This window comes from Vigna radiata, chromosome 4 (assembly GCF_000741045.1).
Source record: "Vigna radiata var. radiata cultivar VC1973A chromosome 4, Vradiata_ver6, whole genome shotgun sequence".
NCBI lineage: Eukaryota > Viridiplantae > Streptophyta > Magnoliopsida > Fabales > Fabaceae > Vigna > Vigna radiata.
The window spans coordinates 20444902-20463401 of NC_028354.1; the positions used below are offsets into that span (position 1 = coordinate 20444902).

The 18500-nt window shown below is 33.2% G+C and overlaps 2 protein-coding genes across 4 annotated transcripts; both read left to right on the plus strand.

Moving 5' to 3' along the window:
* The first annotated feature begins 7518 nt into the window (after positions 1-7518).
* On the plus strand, positions 7519-12278 carry LOC106758644. 3 transcript variants are annotated; one of them, XM_022780125.1, is made up of 4 exons: positions 7520-7971; positions 11084-11224; positions 11400-11509; positions 12194-12278. In XM_022780125.1, the coding sequence occupies exons 1-4, from the start codon at positions 7667-7669 to the stop codon at positions 12256-12258; spliced, it is 621 nt and encodes a 206-aa protein (XP_022635846.1). In that variant the 5' UTR covers positions 7520-7666; the 3' UTR covers positions 12259-12278. The 3 variants fall into 3 exon arrangements, with proteins under 3 accessions (XP_022635845.1, XP_022635846.1, XP_014497073.1); XM_022780124.1 differs by lacking the exon at positions 12194-12278 and having other exon boundaries at positions 7519-7971; positions 11400-11619; XM_014641587.2 differs by lacking the exons at positions 11400-11509; positions 12194-12278 and adding an exon at positions 9634-10991 and having other exon boundaries at positions 7545-7971; positions 11084-11281.
* Positions 12279-12478: 200 nt separating this feature from the next.
* Positions 12479-18135, plus strand: LOC106759272. Its single transcript, XM_014642363.2, has 4 exons — positions 12479-13753; positions 15438-16009; positions 16131-16350; positions 16550-18135. Exons 1-4 carry the CDS (start codon positions 12509-12511, stop codon positions 17897-17899), a joined length of 3387 nt encoding a protein of 1128 aa, XP_014497849.1. The 5' UTR covers positions 12479-12508; the 3' UTR covers positions 17900-18135.
* Positions 18136-18500: the final 365 nt, after the last annotated feature.

Sequence of the window (18500 nt, forward strand, 5' to 3'; positions counted from 1 at the left end):
TTTTATTGGTAATTATTACTCAAAATTATAAATAAGTTTAACTAAAAACAATATTTGTTATTATTAAGAAATCCAATATAAATTAATAGAATGAGTGTTGGAAAAAAAAGGTGGTTTTGATTTGTTTTAAATGATATTAAAATGTTGGAGACATTACGCTAAACTGATGCGTTCGTAGTTCGTTTGTAATGGGTGATTAACGAAGGCATTGAAAGAGTGAGAAGACGAATTCCCCCAAAAGTGTAATAGAAAAGACAGATGAACAACTTTTTGAAGAAGAGTAATGTTACAAAAACTAGTACGAAGTCAATACTCCTCAACAGAAACTTTCCAAATATCTCAACCAAGTCCTTGTTGAAAATTTCAGCTTCTCAACACTTGTTCTAACCACGTTTCCTTTTTTGTTTAGGCTAATTCAAACAGTAAGTACAATTTAGGGTTAGATATTTCTGTATTTTGTATAGGTAGGTGAATTAAAAAGTTGAAAATTAAGGTTCTTAGGATATAAAAAAAGTTCCATAAAAATTGACATGGGTTTATTTATATATGATATTGGTAAGAGGTATTCTATAATAATATTAAAAACAAATTCTAGATAATCTGCAAATCATGGTATATATGTAGGGAGGGTTCAATACTCACACATACACATAAGTCTCCATACTGAAAATATATTGATCGTTTTAGGTTAAACTCTTATGGATTTGTTTTTGGTATCACTCCAAAAAGCATCTTATCAATAGAGGTATCTTATGTGTATATAAACTCGTGTTCATGTCTTATTTTTTCTGACGTGTAACTTTGTTTGTACCCAACAATACAAGATAACAAAAACTTTCCTTAAAGACGGAGAATTATAATCCTTTGTTTGAGGAGAAAATCTTTCTGTATTGAATTTTTTTACACGTGTGAATAAAAAATGGAAATAGAAAGGGTGAAAGAAGAGAACACCACGCAGCAAAAGGAATAAGGGATTCCCAACACGTTTTTTTGTGGGAGAGAAAAACATTATATGCACGTTTGGAATATCAGAAACAGTAAATAATGCAGAAAGTTGAATTTGGGTTTATTTTTTGATTTTATTCGTTATTTGGAAGTTTACAGACATTATAAGTAATTTTGGATAAATAAAAAAAGAGAAAAAGAGAGGATTTGATAGGTATGATTTAATGAGTGTGAAAACGTTATGAATTAGCCATGAGATTCCGTAACTCATGTACCACAATATTTTTCCACGATATCCGCTCATTATATTTGCTAATAAACGTTTGGATGTGACAATTTGACAAGGGCATAATATGTTGCGTTTTGTCGTATTGCTATACAGTATGTTGTCTTGCAAAAATTCAATTTCTTATTCAGATCGTCAAATGTTCAAATTCTTTTAACTTTTCTACTTTCTTTTCCATCTTCAAAGAAACCTGAAAGAATTTTTAATACCTTTTTCTTTTTTGTTTTAATGCTTGATGTGGAATAATATTGAGTTTTCATAACATTGATCTGTTTTCAAAACGTCGTTTTAAATATGAATTTTGACTATTCGATTTGTTAGACAATCCAAAATCTATTATTTATTTATTGTTTCATTTGTTTGATGAAAATGAGATTTTGTAAAGTATTTATTTTATAATTTTTACATGATTAAATCTTCCAATCAAGCATTCGTAATAGGGTAAGTAAATTCAGATAAGTGTTTGAATAAAGAATGATAATATAAGGAATAACGAGTTCAGTTTTTATCGAGAGTTTAACAGAATATATATTTTAAATTTAATTTAATTTTATAAGATTAGTTTTTAAAATAAAGTTTGTATTTAATATTAAATTTTAATATTTTTTTCATTATGAGACATCTTAACAATTAACTAAATAATTATAAATAATTAAATAGGAAATGATACGATAGTTCTAATAACCAACAAATATTTAATATTATAAGATCACTAATACATTTTTCATAAAACACGTACATCTTAAACATATAATTAAATATCTATGATAGTCCAATAATATCCTAGTACAACAAACTCAATCAAAGAAATATGTTATAATGTCATATATTAACATATAAACTTTGAATCTAATTCGATTATATAAACTTATAAAATGAGATTAAAGTTTCCTGGTAAATATTCCTTAACTTAATTTTTTATTTTATTTTTAAGTTTATTCTCATTCCAAAAAAAACAAAATCTAAATGTTATTTTTATGTCCTGTAAATGTACATTTGATGAGATTTAGGCGCAATAAATTAAAATTTGTTTTTATATTATAATTAATAGAAGTATTTATAAAATTTAAAATATAGCAAGCTTCCTCATGCTTCTTATTCTATATTAATTTTGTTTAATCTTTTTATGGGTTTAGAAGGAAAAATAAATTAGAAAGAAAAACAGCAAAAAACGAGCTTTGTTTTGTAACCTATTATGCACATTTTTTATGTGATTGAGAAATTTCAATGAATGTTATGCAAGTGGCTTTAAAGCCTTTTTATTTTATTTTTTTCTGTTATTGGTTGGCAGATATATAGATATTTATGCAATGACCCTTTAAATTTCAGGTAACCATAATACATTTTGACACTCTGGCTTTTATTTTCATAATAATTTTTTTAACACAAACTCTTCTAATATATGATTTAGTCATGAAACTCTATTTTTATTCTGATTTTATTTAAAAAATATTTCTATAAATTGATGATATCTCATTACTTGTCAAAACAATAATTACTTTTTAAAATGATAATTGAATTCTAAGAAATAAAATAATTTAGGGAAAACCATTTTCCTTCAAGTTTGAAGCTCTCCACTCAACATTGCATCCATATGATTTTCTTATTATAAAAAATATAATAATAACATTTTGGATATTCATACAAAAACTTATGATAACTTTTAAGTTATCAATGTCATATGAACAAGATAATCTCACATAAACCTTAAAAAGCATACTCTTGAGAAAAAGCATGCATCACCAAATCACAGTCGGAAATGTAAGAATTACTTAATGAATTTTAAATGAAAGATTCGTGAATAACGAAATTGAGTTATTTTATATAAAAAGACAAAAGTGATTTTTTAATCATTAATTAACAAAAAAAGAAAATGGAAGACTGCATTTTAACTCTTGCCCAATAAATAAATGAAACAAATGAGGGGATTAGAGTTTTTATTTTTTACTTTTTTTTTCAAAAATTAAAATATTACCAAAAATAATAATAATAATGATAATAATAATAATAATAATAATAATATAATCTTTAAACAATTAGTAGACTAATGGTTAGAATAAAAGGTACTAAAATAATTATTTTAAATATTGGGAGTATAAGTGTAATTTCACGAAAACTTAGAAGGTATTATTGTACTTAGTTAAAAAAAATGCATTATTCGAATAAAGAGTATATTCTTAAAAATACCGAATAAATTAAATGGTTCATCAACACAAAAATAAACCAGCGGAACGTACTATTTTGTGGTAGAGAAATTACATGTTATAATTGTCATAAAATTATATATTTTCTCATGTTATGACATTTTTAAATAAATTAAATTGATATGGAGACAAATAAATCTATTCTCGCATAATACACGTACCGTATAGAGACAAATTAATCTATTTTCGCATAATACACGTACCGTATAGAGACAAATTAGTGTAATTTATCATAATTTTTTCCAAATCCTAACATTTTTGTCGCAATACTGAAGAATTTAATCACCATTCTTCTCAGAGTAAAAATAAAAATAGACAGATAAATAAAAATAAAACGAGGACAAAAAGAAAAACACAATAAAGTAACAAAATAGTAGGAAGAGAAATTTATATAGTTAAAAGAGATAACTATTTATATTTTAAATGTTTCATTTTATATAATTAAACTTAGTATATAGGACAACGTGAGGATTAGAATTGATATATGGTATATTTAATTATCCTATTTTATGTAACAAATACAACTATATAAAATAATATATTTATTTATAAAAATAATTAGAGAACATAAAGAATTTAATTAGTCATACACTATATTCTTAAATTTGTAAATATACATAACCATAAACTAGCATTTGATCCATCATAAACATATTAAAACACTATTTATAATTATATTATTATTTTTAATAACGAAATTCCTCATATCTGTTTTTTTTATGAGTATTTAATGTACACATTAAACTTGGGTATCTCTTACCACATATGTGTAAGAGAATCACAATAGATAATAACACACACAATCACATCACAGTAATCAACATGCACAATTGCATTAGACATTAATATACATAATTACATTAGACCACAAATAGGTATTTATATATTTGTATATAATGCACAACATTATGTTTATCATATAAAATAGTATACAATAATATATACACATCATGAAACGTTTTTTTTTTAATTGAATTTTTTTAAATTAATATAGAAAATATTAAATATTTTTATATTTTTCATAGGGGATGAGACCATCTTGATCCTCCTTTAAATTCGTGTTATATGCTTATTTTACAACAAACAAAAATGAAAAAGACGTAATGTTAAGTCTTGATTGTCGACTTAATCGGAATTTATTAAGTGTTGTGTTTCTATATCGATCAATCGAAACTTATAAGTTTATAAAAATTTAAAAAATATTATTATTTTTTAAATTATTTTAACTTAATGCATAGGTACAAGATTCAATTTATGAAAAATTGAGACCAAGAGTTTATGCATGGAACCGAAGCCGAAACCACATTTTTCTATTTTTTATTATTTATTTATTTATAGTTTTAGGCTTTAGTTTTAAAAAAAATCGAAATATAATAGGGATTATTATATATGAATTTATAACCAAAACTACAATCGACACACAGTATTCAAAATAATTGGTATCAAAATTATTTTCTGTATATCGAAGCTACAAATATATTTTTGATTAAAATACCAAAAGATATTCATATAATTTATTGAATGAACTCGTAATAATATTTTATACCAATCACAAAGTATTATATTTTTAAAACGTGAACACAAATAATCATGTAAATTAATCAACCAAAAAATTAAATAAAAGAGATTGAGCTAAAAAAATATATATACAAATTTGAAGTATTTAATAAACCAAAACTTCAATTAAAAATATCATAATCTATTTAAAATTTAATTAATCAAACATTAGAATTTACTAAAACATAACTTCAACTTAGCAATAATTTTCCACGAAAAACTTAAATTAATTAATGATTTTAAAAATGATAAGTGATAAAGAGCTAATTGATCATTGGCCATTGGACGGTCATAAAGGGTGGAAAATGAAGGGCCAAAGCACAACCACAGTGCACAAGATAAGATGATTTCGTAGGTTTCAGATAACGTATGATCACGACACTGCACCGTCCATTTTGTATACGTAACTTGGTCGAAATGGCATGAACAATGCATCATACATGCAAATCCAAATTTTTCAATTAATTAATCATACAACTATAACCATTAATTTTTTCTCATCGTGTGGTTAGTGCCCTATGCATGAAACCAGACAAATTAACCTAAACCAATGATCCTTAAGGTAGTTGTTATAGCTGCTGTTCTTTATTTTTATACTGTTTCAACTTCGTTTTTTAAGTTCAAATGCACCTCATTAAACCCTAAAGCATAAGTTAAAATAGTAGTTTCATCAGAAAGCACATCTCCAACATTAGCATGTGCATTAGTTTGTGACTTAAACCAGTATTCACCTATACATGTACTTTGTATTCATGCATTTATTTTAATCACCTTTTAAGCATCCATAATTGATTTAATCCCTAGTTTCTCTTGCTTTGCCTCATATTGTCCTAAAAAACAATTCCAAAAGCATTATTACATTAACCTAATTCCAAAAATATGCACACTTTTATAAGCAATAACCACTACAAGTGCATGATTTAATGCACTTTCATGAAAAGAGTAGGTAATAAAAAAGTTAACCAATATAATTTAAATTACAATATCTTCTCTTCGGTTGTGCTCACACTGTCATGTTACTTTATATTTTGATAACAAGTGGTTATTTATATGTTTTTACCAATAGGAATTTTATGCATATAAAAAGAGTTTTCTTAGTCTATAATTCCTCATGAAATACATATATTTATTGTAAAAAAACTGATAAAATCATGAAAAAAAATTATTGAGGAGATTTTAAAGATTTATCTCGATGTAATTTGTAAGACACCAAAATATAACAGAACTTCTCATAATAACAAGGAACTCAAAAATGAAAAAAAAAAGTGTTATTTATTTCGAAAGATAAAAAATGTTCTATTTATAGTACTTGAAAATGTCTTTAGACAAGAAACTTGATCAAAGAAACTTGTCACAATAATAAATGATAAATAATAAATAATAAATAAATAAAAAATAAAAGTTGCATAGAAAACGTTTTGACAATAATAATAAATAATAAAAAAATTGATAGTCGTTCACCTTCAAAACCAACATTTCTTTATAATAAATATTATATATATAAGGTTTCAAAACTAATTAGTCTATGAATTATTTAATGGACAGAAAAGTCATGATAAAGTCAGAGTCCCTTCCAACCAACGTACATTGTGATTAAAACATTTAATGAATGTACTTTATTAATTTTAAAGTAAATACCTAATTTGGTGTTCAAGAAAAAAATGGTTGACTTAATCGAATCCTATTTAAGACTGTTTATATCGAGTTTGTTTCTATTGTGTGTTTTCAAAAGTTGTCTTTATATTTTAGAAAATTTGCAATTTTATAGGTCACTTCTTGATTGTTTGTGTTTTATTTTATTTTATTTTTCATATGGTGATCGAATCCTAAATCTAGCATATGTTTACGTTAACTTTAAGAATTAGTTTAATTAGTCAAATTATGAAAAATATATATTTGTGAAAAATTAAAATTTTGACTATTATTGAAGTTGTTTAGATTAAAATCATGAAAAAAAAAATAGAGAGCAAAAAGTACGGATCAGAAATTAAAAACAGACCAAAATTATCTAACCTAAATATTACAAGTTTTTTTATTCATTGATTAAAATCATTTGTCACCCAAACTGATTGGTACAAATATTTGGTGAAATAAACGAGTGATCACAAGATTCTACGTTTATGAATTTGAGAATTTGTTTAATGAGTTTTTAGGTTTAAACCGAGATAACTAATTATTGAAACAATATTAATGCAAATCTCTACATGATGTGCATGTCTCAATATATTATTATTATGACATGATTATAACTTTGAATGTTATTCATTATTATATTACGTTTTGAATTTGCACTAAACTTATACTTGTAGTACATTATAGTTTTCTTACTATATATTATGTTTTTTTTATATACTTTAAAGGGAATTAAATTAACACAAAATATTATAATAATTTATTTATCGTCCTAATTTTATTAATACAATAATTTCAACTTTTACGTAAATAAAAAACAGAAAAAATATATGTGTGTATAAATATAATATACCGACAAGTTATAGCATAGGTTGTGAAAATTACAGTGGAGAAAACACAAGCATTTTAAAAAGAGAATAGACAAATCTGACATCTTCGTATGTATAATATTTAACAGTATTAAATAATAGTAACAATCCAATAGTTTAACTCTAGTGGCGGCGTGTGGGTCGGTTGATTCAGAATCCAAATCGCGGCAACGATGGGGCGGGGGTGGTGGTGGAAAGTGGCGTTGTTGGCGGTGGCAGTGGCGGTGTGGAGAGGTTGGCAAGGCGGTGGATGGGACAGGGAGGAGTCTTTCAGGTTGGTGAGAGAATGGTCGGAGAAGTTAGGGATTTGGGCAATCCCTCTGTACGTGTCGGTCCACACGATTTCCATCGCCCTCTGTTTGCCCTCTGCAATCTTCTTCGAAACCGCCGCTCCTCTTCTCTTCGGCTTTTTCCCTTCCGTCTTATGCGTCTTCTCCGCCAAAATCCTCGCCGCCTCACTCTCCTTCTCCATCGGCAGGTTTATACCTCTTTCTCACATCTCTTCGCTCATTTTTTAGGATAATTATTTGGGATGTGCAATTAGGACTACTGTAGTTGTTGACTTTGCTTTCGATGTGCCTTTAGCTTGATAATTGTCAATTCGTTATAAAGGAACGATTAATGGACAGTTGATTTTGGCGTAGGATCACTAGCTGTGGCTGATCAAAGTAATTATCCGAATTTCTGTTATTTTCTGGCTGCATTTAAGACTGAACAGCTCATCTTTAGGTTTTTAGTCAGTTACCGCAATTTTCAATTTATGGAAACTTGATCCAAACAATTTGGAGATCACGTCTTGCTTGATTAGTCCAGTGAGCAGAGGGAACAATGAATTATCCTCTGATGTTGGTCCTCATTATGATTTTAAAGTGTGACTGCGATTTTGTTGTGTTTTGTGGGAAACTAAGGATAAACGTGGCCATAACTGTGGTTTCAGACATAAAAAGATCTAGATATCGTAGTTGAAACCGTGGTTGTGGACTGTTTTTGAACTCCTCGGTCCTCTTCAATGTTCATTAGATGGCTCTAAAGAACTTCATTGGAATTTGGATTTCCTTTTGTCTATGGAAAAGGAGTGCCACGAACTTTAGCATCGTTGTCTATTTGGTGTTTTTCTGTTTGTGTTAAGCTTTATGCCTTTTATTGTGGGAATCTTTTGGGCAAATATTGTAAGCAAATTGGAACTACTTTTGTGCTGACTTGTGTTTGTTTTATCTTTTTGTTTTCTTTGCAAGGTTATATTCTCCTCTTTAGTCTTTTCTGATTATTTTTCGCTTTGCATTTGAATAAACTTTTACCCTTTTATAAATGGGTCAAAAATAATAAGAGAAGCAATGACACACTTTGGAACACAACCCTTTTAATACACTTCATGCTACTATAATCTGAAATCTATCCAAAATAATAACATTGTATGGGTCGCCCTTCATATTTAATGAACATCACTGATTATTTTGTAGTTTTTATCCAATTTTAATCTGTGGAAATTGTGTTAGGGTACTATGTCGATGACTTTCGTAATTATAAACATTTGCTAACTTGTTAATTCATGTTAAGGAAGTAGTAACTAGTATGTGGTACCCAGGTTTTAGAAGACAGAATTTGGATTGGTTCCGTGTCCATGGTTGGTTTGTAGAGGTTTTATGTTCAAACGCGGTGCTGGCATTGTACCAAAACATTTGTGAATTTTGTTGAAACCGTGAGTCTATGTTTACGTAACTTGTATCCTCGCCTCAGGCTCAAGTAGGTGGACCTAATTTACGTCCTTGGGAGTGGGAAGCATTATAGACGTCTAATTCAAGTTGGGCACAAAACGTGTTGAGTTCTTTTTTATTGATTTATCAGAATAGAGATTCAAGAAATCATTTCCATTTTAGTTTTTTGCATATTTGACTTTACCACCGACTGCCAAGAAGAGCTGCAAGTGTATATACAAGTCAACAATAAACGCTTATTCATAGGTTTATTGTCTAGGCTTTTACTTGAATACTATTATAGTTTAACTAGCCTAGTTAGTAACAAAGATATACACGTGTTAATGACGTATTGTCGATTTAATTGCATGTGCTAACTTAAGCATGCATGTAATTTCTAGGGTGTTTCTCTCTGTTTGTCTGTGCTGAATGTTGAGTTCTTTCAGGTTGGTATTCAGGAGTTCAAGCTCAGCAATGGACTGGGCCAAAAGAAACAGATATTTTCACATGATCTCTAGAGGAGTTGAGCGAGATGGTTGGAAATTTGTTCTTCTTGCTCGCTTCTCACCCGTGCCCTCTTACGTTATTAACTATACCTTAGCGGCTACTGAAGTTCGGTTTCTGTTGGATTTTCTTCTTCCTACCTCCATTGGATGTCTTCCCATGATCTTGCAGAATACATCTATCGGAAGCCTTGCCGGTGCTGCTGTTGCTACAGCCTCTGGCTCAAAGAAATCTCAAATTTGGTCCTACTTTTTTCCTGTAGTTGGTATTTTGTCTAGTGTACTTATTTCTCTTAGAATTAAAAAGTATTCAACCCAAGTTTCAGTAGCTGAAGAAAACCCGCCCACCAAAAAAAACACCAATGATTAGTGACCTACCTTATCTGATTAATAAGAGTCGGAGTGCCTTAAAAAAGGTCAAGGATCATAATTTATTTACTATCATTAACATTATACACACACACACACTATAAATGTATTTGTTGTGACTTGATCATCGTTTAGTATTTGGTAGTTGTAATTCACAGTTCAGTTATGCAGACTTTGGTTGGAGAGATTTTATTTAAATTCTTTCTCTAGATACAGTAGTTGAACGTGCACAATAATTCTTAGCAGAATCGTTCACGAAGTGAGCTGGGGTATTAGGTAGTAAGTCTGGGTGATTGAGGGTCCCATGTGAACCTTTTCCGTACTAAAAACTCAGTAACGATCCAGTGGTACAATTACGTACCTTTGAGTGAATGAATGGGAAGAATATGTTATGATATGATGTTATCTGTACGCGTTGAGCATTATAAAATGTTTGAATTCTATCAAAAAGTGTCACAAACAAGGGTAGCTTCATTTGAGGCCAGAATAGAGATTTACTACAAAAAAAAAAGACCGATGCATTTGTCTGCAATTATTAAGAGGTATTGAGTTGTTAAAGAAGTTATCAAGGATACAATGGTATTTATTCATTTGAAAAGGTATAAACACTGAACAGCAGTATTTAAAATAATAAGAGATGGAGTGAATTGTACGCGAGCAGCGGCAGCAGCAGGAGGCAAGAAAATAATCTTGGATATTAATGAGGGCGATAATGATTCCTGCAAAAGTGCTGTTGCATAGCGTAAATGCGCGTAACAGGTGGCTGCACTGGCATTTAAGGGGAACCACCCGTCCCATCGGTCATTATCATGGGACTTAATCAAGCTTCAAATGTGAAAGTGCAGGCATCAAAGTTTCAGAATTATACGATGCCGACAACATAAAAGGACCGGATCTCATCCTCCTAGGAAAACTCCTCTTGAAGCTGTAATGTAATTAGGTTTTACATTCGCACAAACAAAACAAAACAAAACCACTCAAGTTGTTCCTAACGTAAGTCACTCTCTCTGTCTGTGAATTACAGATGCAAGATCGAAGAGACAAGCAAGTGTACTCACGCACAAAACACACCTCTTCGGACGAAAGACACATCGCGCTTTCTTTCAGCACAACTTGTTTCGTGTCTGGTTCCACTGTCTGACACAAATTGGATTCATCTCTACAAGTTACTTCTCTGTAACTTTTGGATTTCACACAAAAATAATGAGGATATTTATGCACATCTACCATGCCAATAATTTTTTTATAACTATTATAGCTTCCCTATTTCATTTTATAAAAGCTTAATTACTCATTATCGGGAAAATTAAGGCTGTAATTAAAACTCTCAATTATTGTAGAATGCAAGAACAAAGAAGCAGGTGGGAAATAGCACACATAGAACACAAGTTTTCCAAGGAAGGCCAGAAGCCGTTTCTTTCAGCCCAAATTCATACAAGCCACACCATAGGTAAGGACTTCCTGCAACCTATCCAATTTCTTTGTGCACCCCATCGAAAGTCTCGTAAAAACTATTTCCATAATAGAAGTGGGGTGATTGTCTAACAGAAAAATTTGGATGTGTTTTAATGTATCCGGAAAATGAATTCCGGAATGTAGGGATATGGTGCAGGAAGTAATATAGCCTCTACTTTATAAGGTTTTTGTACAAGCCCACACTATAGGCATCTAATGGACTGATCTAAAAAAATTGAATTGATATTTGGAGAATGGAGAATGCTAAGCCTGTTCTTTTGGCACCTCTAAAATTGTTTCCCACACCTTTCCATTAAAGGTGAATGATAAAAATGAACTTTTAAAATTTTTACATTCTGAAAAATGTTATCCAGAATGTATTAAAAAGTTTTCCAATTAAATATTGCGCAGCCCTCCTAGAAAAAAAATGTATTTTGAGAAGTTATAACTGATATTTTCAGAAAATAAAATTTTAGAGTAAATTTCAAACTAATTTGAAACATTTATTCATGGTAACAAATCTTATTATTGGGCTAGGAAAATGTAGGATTAAAAATTAACTTTGAATTATGCACTCCAAAGCGTATTTTGGAAGTATCATTTCATGATACATTTTTTTCAGAATGTGACGTGTAATAAATTTACGAAAAGTATATGATTTGGTAATTGCATTATACAGAGGAGACGAAAGGAAGAAATAATGGGGGTGTGAAAAGCAATTGTGAGAATAAGATGGGAAAGTGAGAAAAAGAAATAGTCCAGTCTGAGCCCAATAAAGGAGGAATTGTTTGAGAAAAGGAAGGCCCAGGAAATGCAGAGACAGAGAGGAGAAGAGAAGCAACAAGTTTGACCAAAGAAAAAATAGAGTTGAGAAGAGTGTACTGTAGCTAGTTCTGGTGCAGATGAATGTATGAATGAATGAATGAATGAATGAATGAAGTGATCGATTAGCTTCTTCACCGATCGAGGAGCAAAGTGAAGAAGAAATAGTAAAATGCTGCAACCTCGCACATTTCGCCCTCACATAACCTTGTCCTCATCCAACAGCGCCCCCTCCTTCTCCTCCTCCCCAAACCCTAACGACTCCCACCCTTCGCCGTCGCGTCACGTCCATGGCAATGGCGTCTCCTCCACCTCCGCTTCCTCCGCCTCCTCCACCTCCTCCAGATCCCTCAAAACCCCCTCATCATTCGCCCACAACTACCGGATCGCCATCGCCCTAATCCCATCCGCCCTCTTCCTCCTCGACCTCGGTGGCACCCCCGTCGTCGCCACCCTCGTCGTTGGCTTAATGATCTCTTACATCCTCGACGCCCTCAGCCTCAAGCCCGCCGCCTTCTTTGCCGTTTGGTTCTCCCTTATCTTCGCCCAACTCGCCTTCTTCCTCTCCGCTTCCTCCTCCCTCCTCGCCGCCTTCAACTCCTCCGTCGCCGTCGCTGCCATCGCCTCCTTCCTCTGCGCCCACACCACTTTTCTCCTCGGCGTCTGGTCCTCTCTCCAGTTCAAGTGGCTCCTCCTCGAAAACCCTTCAATCGCCGTTGCCCTCGAGCGCCTGCTCTTCGCTTGCCTCCCCATCTCCGCCTCCTCCCTCTTCGCCTGGGCCGCCATCGCCGCCGTCGGAATCAACAACGCCGCCTACTACCTCGCCGCCTTCAACTGCTGCTTCTACTGGCTGTTCTCCGTCCCTCGTGTCTCCTCCTTCAAGACCAAACACGAGGCCAGGTATCACGGCGGTGAGGCTCCCCGTGATAGCTTCATCCTCGGTCCCCTGGAGAGTTGCATCCACACTCTGAACCTTCTCTTCGTTCCTCTCCTGTTTCACATTGCATCCCATTACAACATCCTTCTTTCTTCCGCTGCTTCCTTCTGCGACCTCATCCTCCTCTTCTTTCTTCCCTTTCTCTTTCAGCTCTATGCTTCCACCAGAGGGGCGCTGTGGTGGGTCACCAGTAACCCCAACCAGCTCCACAGCATTCGTATAGTCAATGGCGCTGTTGCTTTGGTTTTTGTCGTCGTTGCATTGGAGGTCAGGGTGGTTTTCCATGCGTTTGGGAGGTACATTCAGGTGCCTCCGCCGCTGAACTATGTTCTTGTGACTATTACCATGCTTGGAGGGTCTGCTGCTGCCGGTGCTTATGCCATGGGTTTGGTTTCCGATGCCCTCAGCTCTGTTGCCTTCACTACTTCTGCTATTGTGGTCAGTGCTGCCGGAGCAGTTGTTGTGGGGTTTCCCTTGCTGGTAAGCAGATTTAGAATCGTTAATTTTATTCATCGTTTAGTCTTTAGGTTTTTGCATTGTTGTGAAGCTACTTGGAATAGGAGTGAGCTAGTGTTATAATTACAAGTTTGATTAAGTTGTTGGTCAAATCCCGTTGATGCCTGCCATTGTAACAAATTCATTGTATATTGTCCTGAAACAATTTTTCCTTAACGTGTGCTTTTTGGCACACTTGGGTGGAAACGTGGATCTAATATGTATACGCGAGAATGGGAAGAATTACAGATCATTAGATTCAAGTTAGCCTCAAGTCAGCGTGTTTTCTTTTTTGTAAAAGCTTTATAGATTCATTATAAATTTAGAGTAGAAAGCTGTGTAAACTATAGTCATTTTATATATTCTTTCTTCTATTTAACTATTGACCATCGAAAGTGCTGTTGGCGTATACAATAATTGGTGGTGATTAGGATAAGTAAATGAGGCCGTTCTGTGTATATTATTCTAGTTTAACATATATAATAAATTAGAATGGCTTTGAATAAAGTTACGTTTCGGACACCATTATACAAAACTGAGACAGCACCCACACAGACCCAATGCTAACCCCATGATCCCCCACATGACTTGTAAATTTCTTACTGGCATCTGTCTATATGCTATACTGTCACCTTTCAACAAAAATCGTTATCCTGACCTATTAAATTCTAAACCTTCAAATGTTTTCGTCAACATCTCCCCTTTAAAGGCATTCTTGCACGGCGAACTAGATTACTTTTTTATATTTCCATTTGATCCATTTTTTTTAATCTATTCCGAGCTGAATGAAATATCTGCGTAGTAGTGAAGTTTAGAGGTTTAAACATACAGTTAAAAAATGTTAAGCTTCTTGCAATGTTTTGAAGAAAGCATTAGATGTACGTGCTTAATCTTGTTGACTTGTATGTTTTATGATAGGCAAGCCTTGGTTGTATTGGTTTTATTAATAATTTCACTGTATTATTTGACATTACTAGTTCATGGTAGTGCAATGTAAATTTTTCTGATGTAAGTACGCTTACATCGTGCAATTATTTTGTTTTAGTATGGGAAACGCAGATTTATGCTAATACATATTCAAGGTCAATCTTTTGATCTCTGGGTGTGCTGGCATACAGAAATATGGTGGATATCAGGTTGTGCAAACCTTTAAGCAAAGAGCTGTTTTGACATCTAAGTTACCTGGGTTTAGGCTCCTTAGTTTACTCTTATAAGTGAGAAAATTGGACTTTCCAAGCCTTATAATGCATTGGCTATATTTCTAGTCCATATGAGGTCTGAACAATGATAATATTGATACAGTTTTGGATAACAAATAAAACTAGTATGCTTAATTTTAATGCAAAATTCAGTTTTATTATATTAAATAATTAATCCTTGTAACATTTTAATTATATTTGCTAGTGTTCTTTAGCACAGCTGCTCATCCACTAAATCTCCTGTCTAAGATGTGGAAAGCAGAAATCAACGCTTAATATTCTCTTATTCACATTGCTTCATGAAACAACTTGGTTAGCTGCCTGCATTTTTCTTACGAATTCAACTTTTTGAGTGCTGACTTCGTTGGTGGATGATGATAATATTGCTTTGTTTGGGTTAATGTTTTTTTTATTAGCACTTTTAGATTTTCTCTTTCTTTTTCTGACATATTTCACCCTTTGGTTTGCAGTTCCTCCCTCTGCCTGCAGTTGCGGGCTTTTATTTGGCTCGATTTTTTGAAAAGAAGAGCCTAGTGTCATACTTTGCTTTTGTTATTCTAGGAAGCTTGATGGTGACATGGTTTGTTCTGCACAACTTCTGGGATTTAAATATTTGGATGGCAGGGATGTCCCTTAAATCTTTTTGCAAACTCATAATAGCAAATTCTGTCTTGGCTATGGCTATTCCTGGTTTAGCTCTACTACCTTCAAAGTTGAACTTTTTATCCGAGGCTGGTCTGATAAGTCATGCGCTGCTCTTATGCTACATTGAGAACCGGTTTTTCAATTATTCTAGCATCTACTATTATGGATTTGAGGATGAGGTTATGTATCCTAGCTATATGGTTGTGATGACAACTTTATTGGGTTTGGCTTTGGTGAGAAGGCTATCCGTGGATAATCGAATTGGTGGAAAAGCAGTTTGGATATTGACTTGCCTCTATTTTTCAAAGATAGCCATGTTGTTTATTTCATCAAAGTCTGTTGTATGGGTTTCAGCAGTTCTCTTGTTGGCTGTTTCCCCTCCGTTGCTTCTTTACAGGTAACTTTGACAGTCTCTTGAGTTTGTCAGTTTTGGGGGATCCTACCTTAAGTAACCTACATACTTTTGACCTCTAGACTTTATTTTCAAACTTGTAATTCACTGTCGTTGGATTTTGTAGGGAGAGATCTAAAACAACTTCTAGGATGAAACCATGGCAAGGTTATGCACATGCCTCTGTAGTTGCCTTGTCTGTATGGTTCTGCCGTGAAACAATTTTTGAAGCTCTTCAGTGGTGGAATGGAAGGTCTCCTTCTGATGGTTTAATTTTGGGATTCAGTATACTGTTGACTGGATTGGCTTGTGTTCCAATTGTTGCTATTCATTTCTCACATGTTTTGGTATGTGTATCTATCTAATCCTGTGATTTTCATTGTTGATTTGGGATGTGTTATGATATCCATTACAATTTACTAACTTTTACTAGTAAATTGATTCACGACCAAGTAAACATTATCTGTGTTTAACAAAGTAAACAGTCACGTCTTAATTTTTAAGCTGCTTCTAAAGATTGATCATAAGCTGTTGTTTTCTTTGCAGTCTGCCAAAAGATGTCTAGTGCTGGTAGTCGCGACTGGTCTACTTTTTATTCTGATGCAGCCCCCTCTTCCTGTGTCATTGACTTACCAGTCAGACCTGATCAAGACTGCCCGTCACTCTGCTGATGATATCTCAATTTATGGATATACAGCTGGCAAGCCTACCTGGCCTTCTTGGCTTCTCATTATTGCAATTTTGCTGACTCTGGCATCAGTTACATCCATTATACCCATCAAGTACATTGTTGAATTACGGACATTTTACTCGATTGCAATGGGGATTGCCCTTGGTATTTACATTGCTGCTGAATACTTTCTCTGGGCTGGTGTTCTGCATGTTCTCATTGTTGTCACTATGGTTTGTGCCTCTGTTTTTGTTGTCTTCACTCATCTGCCCTCTGCTACAAGCACAAAGGTTTTACCCTGGGTGTTTGCTCTACTTGTGGCTCTCTTTCCTGTTACATATCTTTTGGAGGGCCAACTGAGAATTAGAAATATTCTTGAAGAAAGTGAGCTGGGAACTTTGGGTGAGGAGGAGAAGAAGCTTACAACATTGCTTGCAATTGAGGGTGCCCGGATATCTCTTCTAGGTTTGTATGCAGCAATCTTCATGCTTATAGCTTTGGAGATAAAGTATAAACTTGCTTCCATTTTGCGGGAGAAGGCTATTGATTCAGGTGGAGTCAGACAAAATCATTCTAGTCAAAGTGCATCTTCAAGTTTCCTGCCAAGAATGAGGTTTATGCAGCATCGTCGGGCTACTACAGCACCATCCTTTACAATAAAGAGGATGACTGCAGATGGAGCCTGGATGCCTGCCGTTGGCAATGTTGCCACGGTATTGTGCTTTGCTATATGTCTTGTCCTGAATGTTAATCTTACCGGTGGCTCAAACCGTGCCATATTTTTCCTGGCTCCTATCCTTCTGCTGCTTAATCAGGACTCTGATTTTGTTGCTGGTTTTGGGGACAAACATAGATACTTTCCTGTTTCTGTAGTCATATCAGCCTACTTTGTTTTAACTAGCCTCTACAGCATTTGGGAAGACGTTTGGCAAGGAAATAGTGGATGGGGTCTTCAAATTGGTGGACCAGACTGGATTTTCGTGGTGAAGAATTTGGCCCTTCTCATTCTTACATTTCCCAGTCATATACTTTTCAACAGGTACGTGTGGAGCCATACGAAGCAAAGTGACTCACCCCCGTGGATAACTTTGCCTCTTAATTTGCTTCCCATTGCATGTACAGATGTACTCAAGATTAAGATCTTGGGTATATTAGGAGTTATATATTCCTTGTCTCAGTATCTAATTACTAGGCAACAGTATATCTCTGGTCTAAAATACATCTAAACAACCGTCATATATTCTGTACGATATGTTTGTCAATTTAGGTATTGATGCACATGCTTGTCTTGCCTAAATTTGTATGAGGAATATGGTGAAATGCATTTTTGTTATTACTTTTAACCCATCCTGAAAATTTCAAATCGGTTTACCTTGATAAGTTATAGTTTGGCTACTTATGTCGTAGTGTGGTTTTACGCTTCTTTGGAAATCAATCGAATCGATATGAAAATTATGATTTACCCTTGTTCTTGCTATCGTATTGGATGTGCTCATGAATACCAAATCCTTATTAGTAATTAAGGAATGGTTTCTGTTTGTTAGTCAGAATGATGTATGCAATAGAGAACTTGTATTTGATTTTATTAAGGTGGAAATCCGTCTGTTAGCGATGGTCATAGCAGAATGTATGAAGTAACATTGTTATGAGCTTGTGACGGCTTGAGCTTATTCATAAGCACTTTTTGATGAACCTTCAAAAAACTTTCTCTACTTTTTGAATGTATATTATGTTTTTGGATAAATGACCTTCATCTCCCCAAAATTTTAATAAAGATGATACACACCTTATTATATTGAAACCATTCAATTTCTTTGTTTACAAAAA

Coding starts and splice junctions, on each gene's coding strand:
- LOC106759272 (XM_014642363.2), top strand. CDS start 12,509: ATGCTGCAACCTCGCACATTTCGCCCTCACATAACCTTGTCCTCATCC. Junction 13,754..15,437: donor TTGTGGGGTTTCCCTTGCTG/GTAAGCAGATTT, acceptor TTTGGTTTGCAG/TTCCTCCCTCTGCCTGCAGT. Junction 16,010..16,130: donor CCTCCGTTGCTTCTTTACAG/GTAACTTTGACA, acceptor TGGATTTTGTAG/GGAGAGATCTAAAACAACTT.
- LOC106758644 (XM_014641587.2), top strand. CDS start 7,667: ATGGGGCGGGGGTGGTGGTGGAAAGTGGCGTTGTTGGCGGTGGCAGTG. Junction 7,972..9,633: donor CTCTCCTTCTCCATCGGCAG/GTTTATACCTCT, acceptor GAGTTCTTTCAG/GTTGGTATTCAGGAGTTCAA.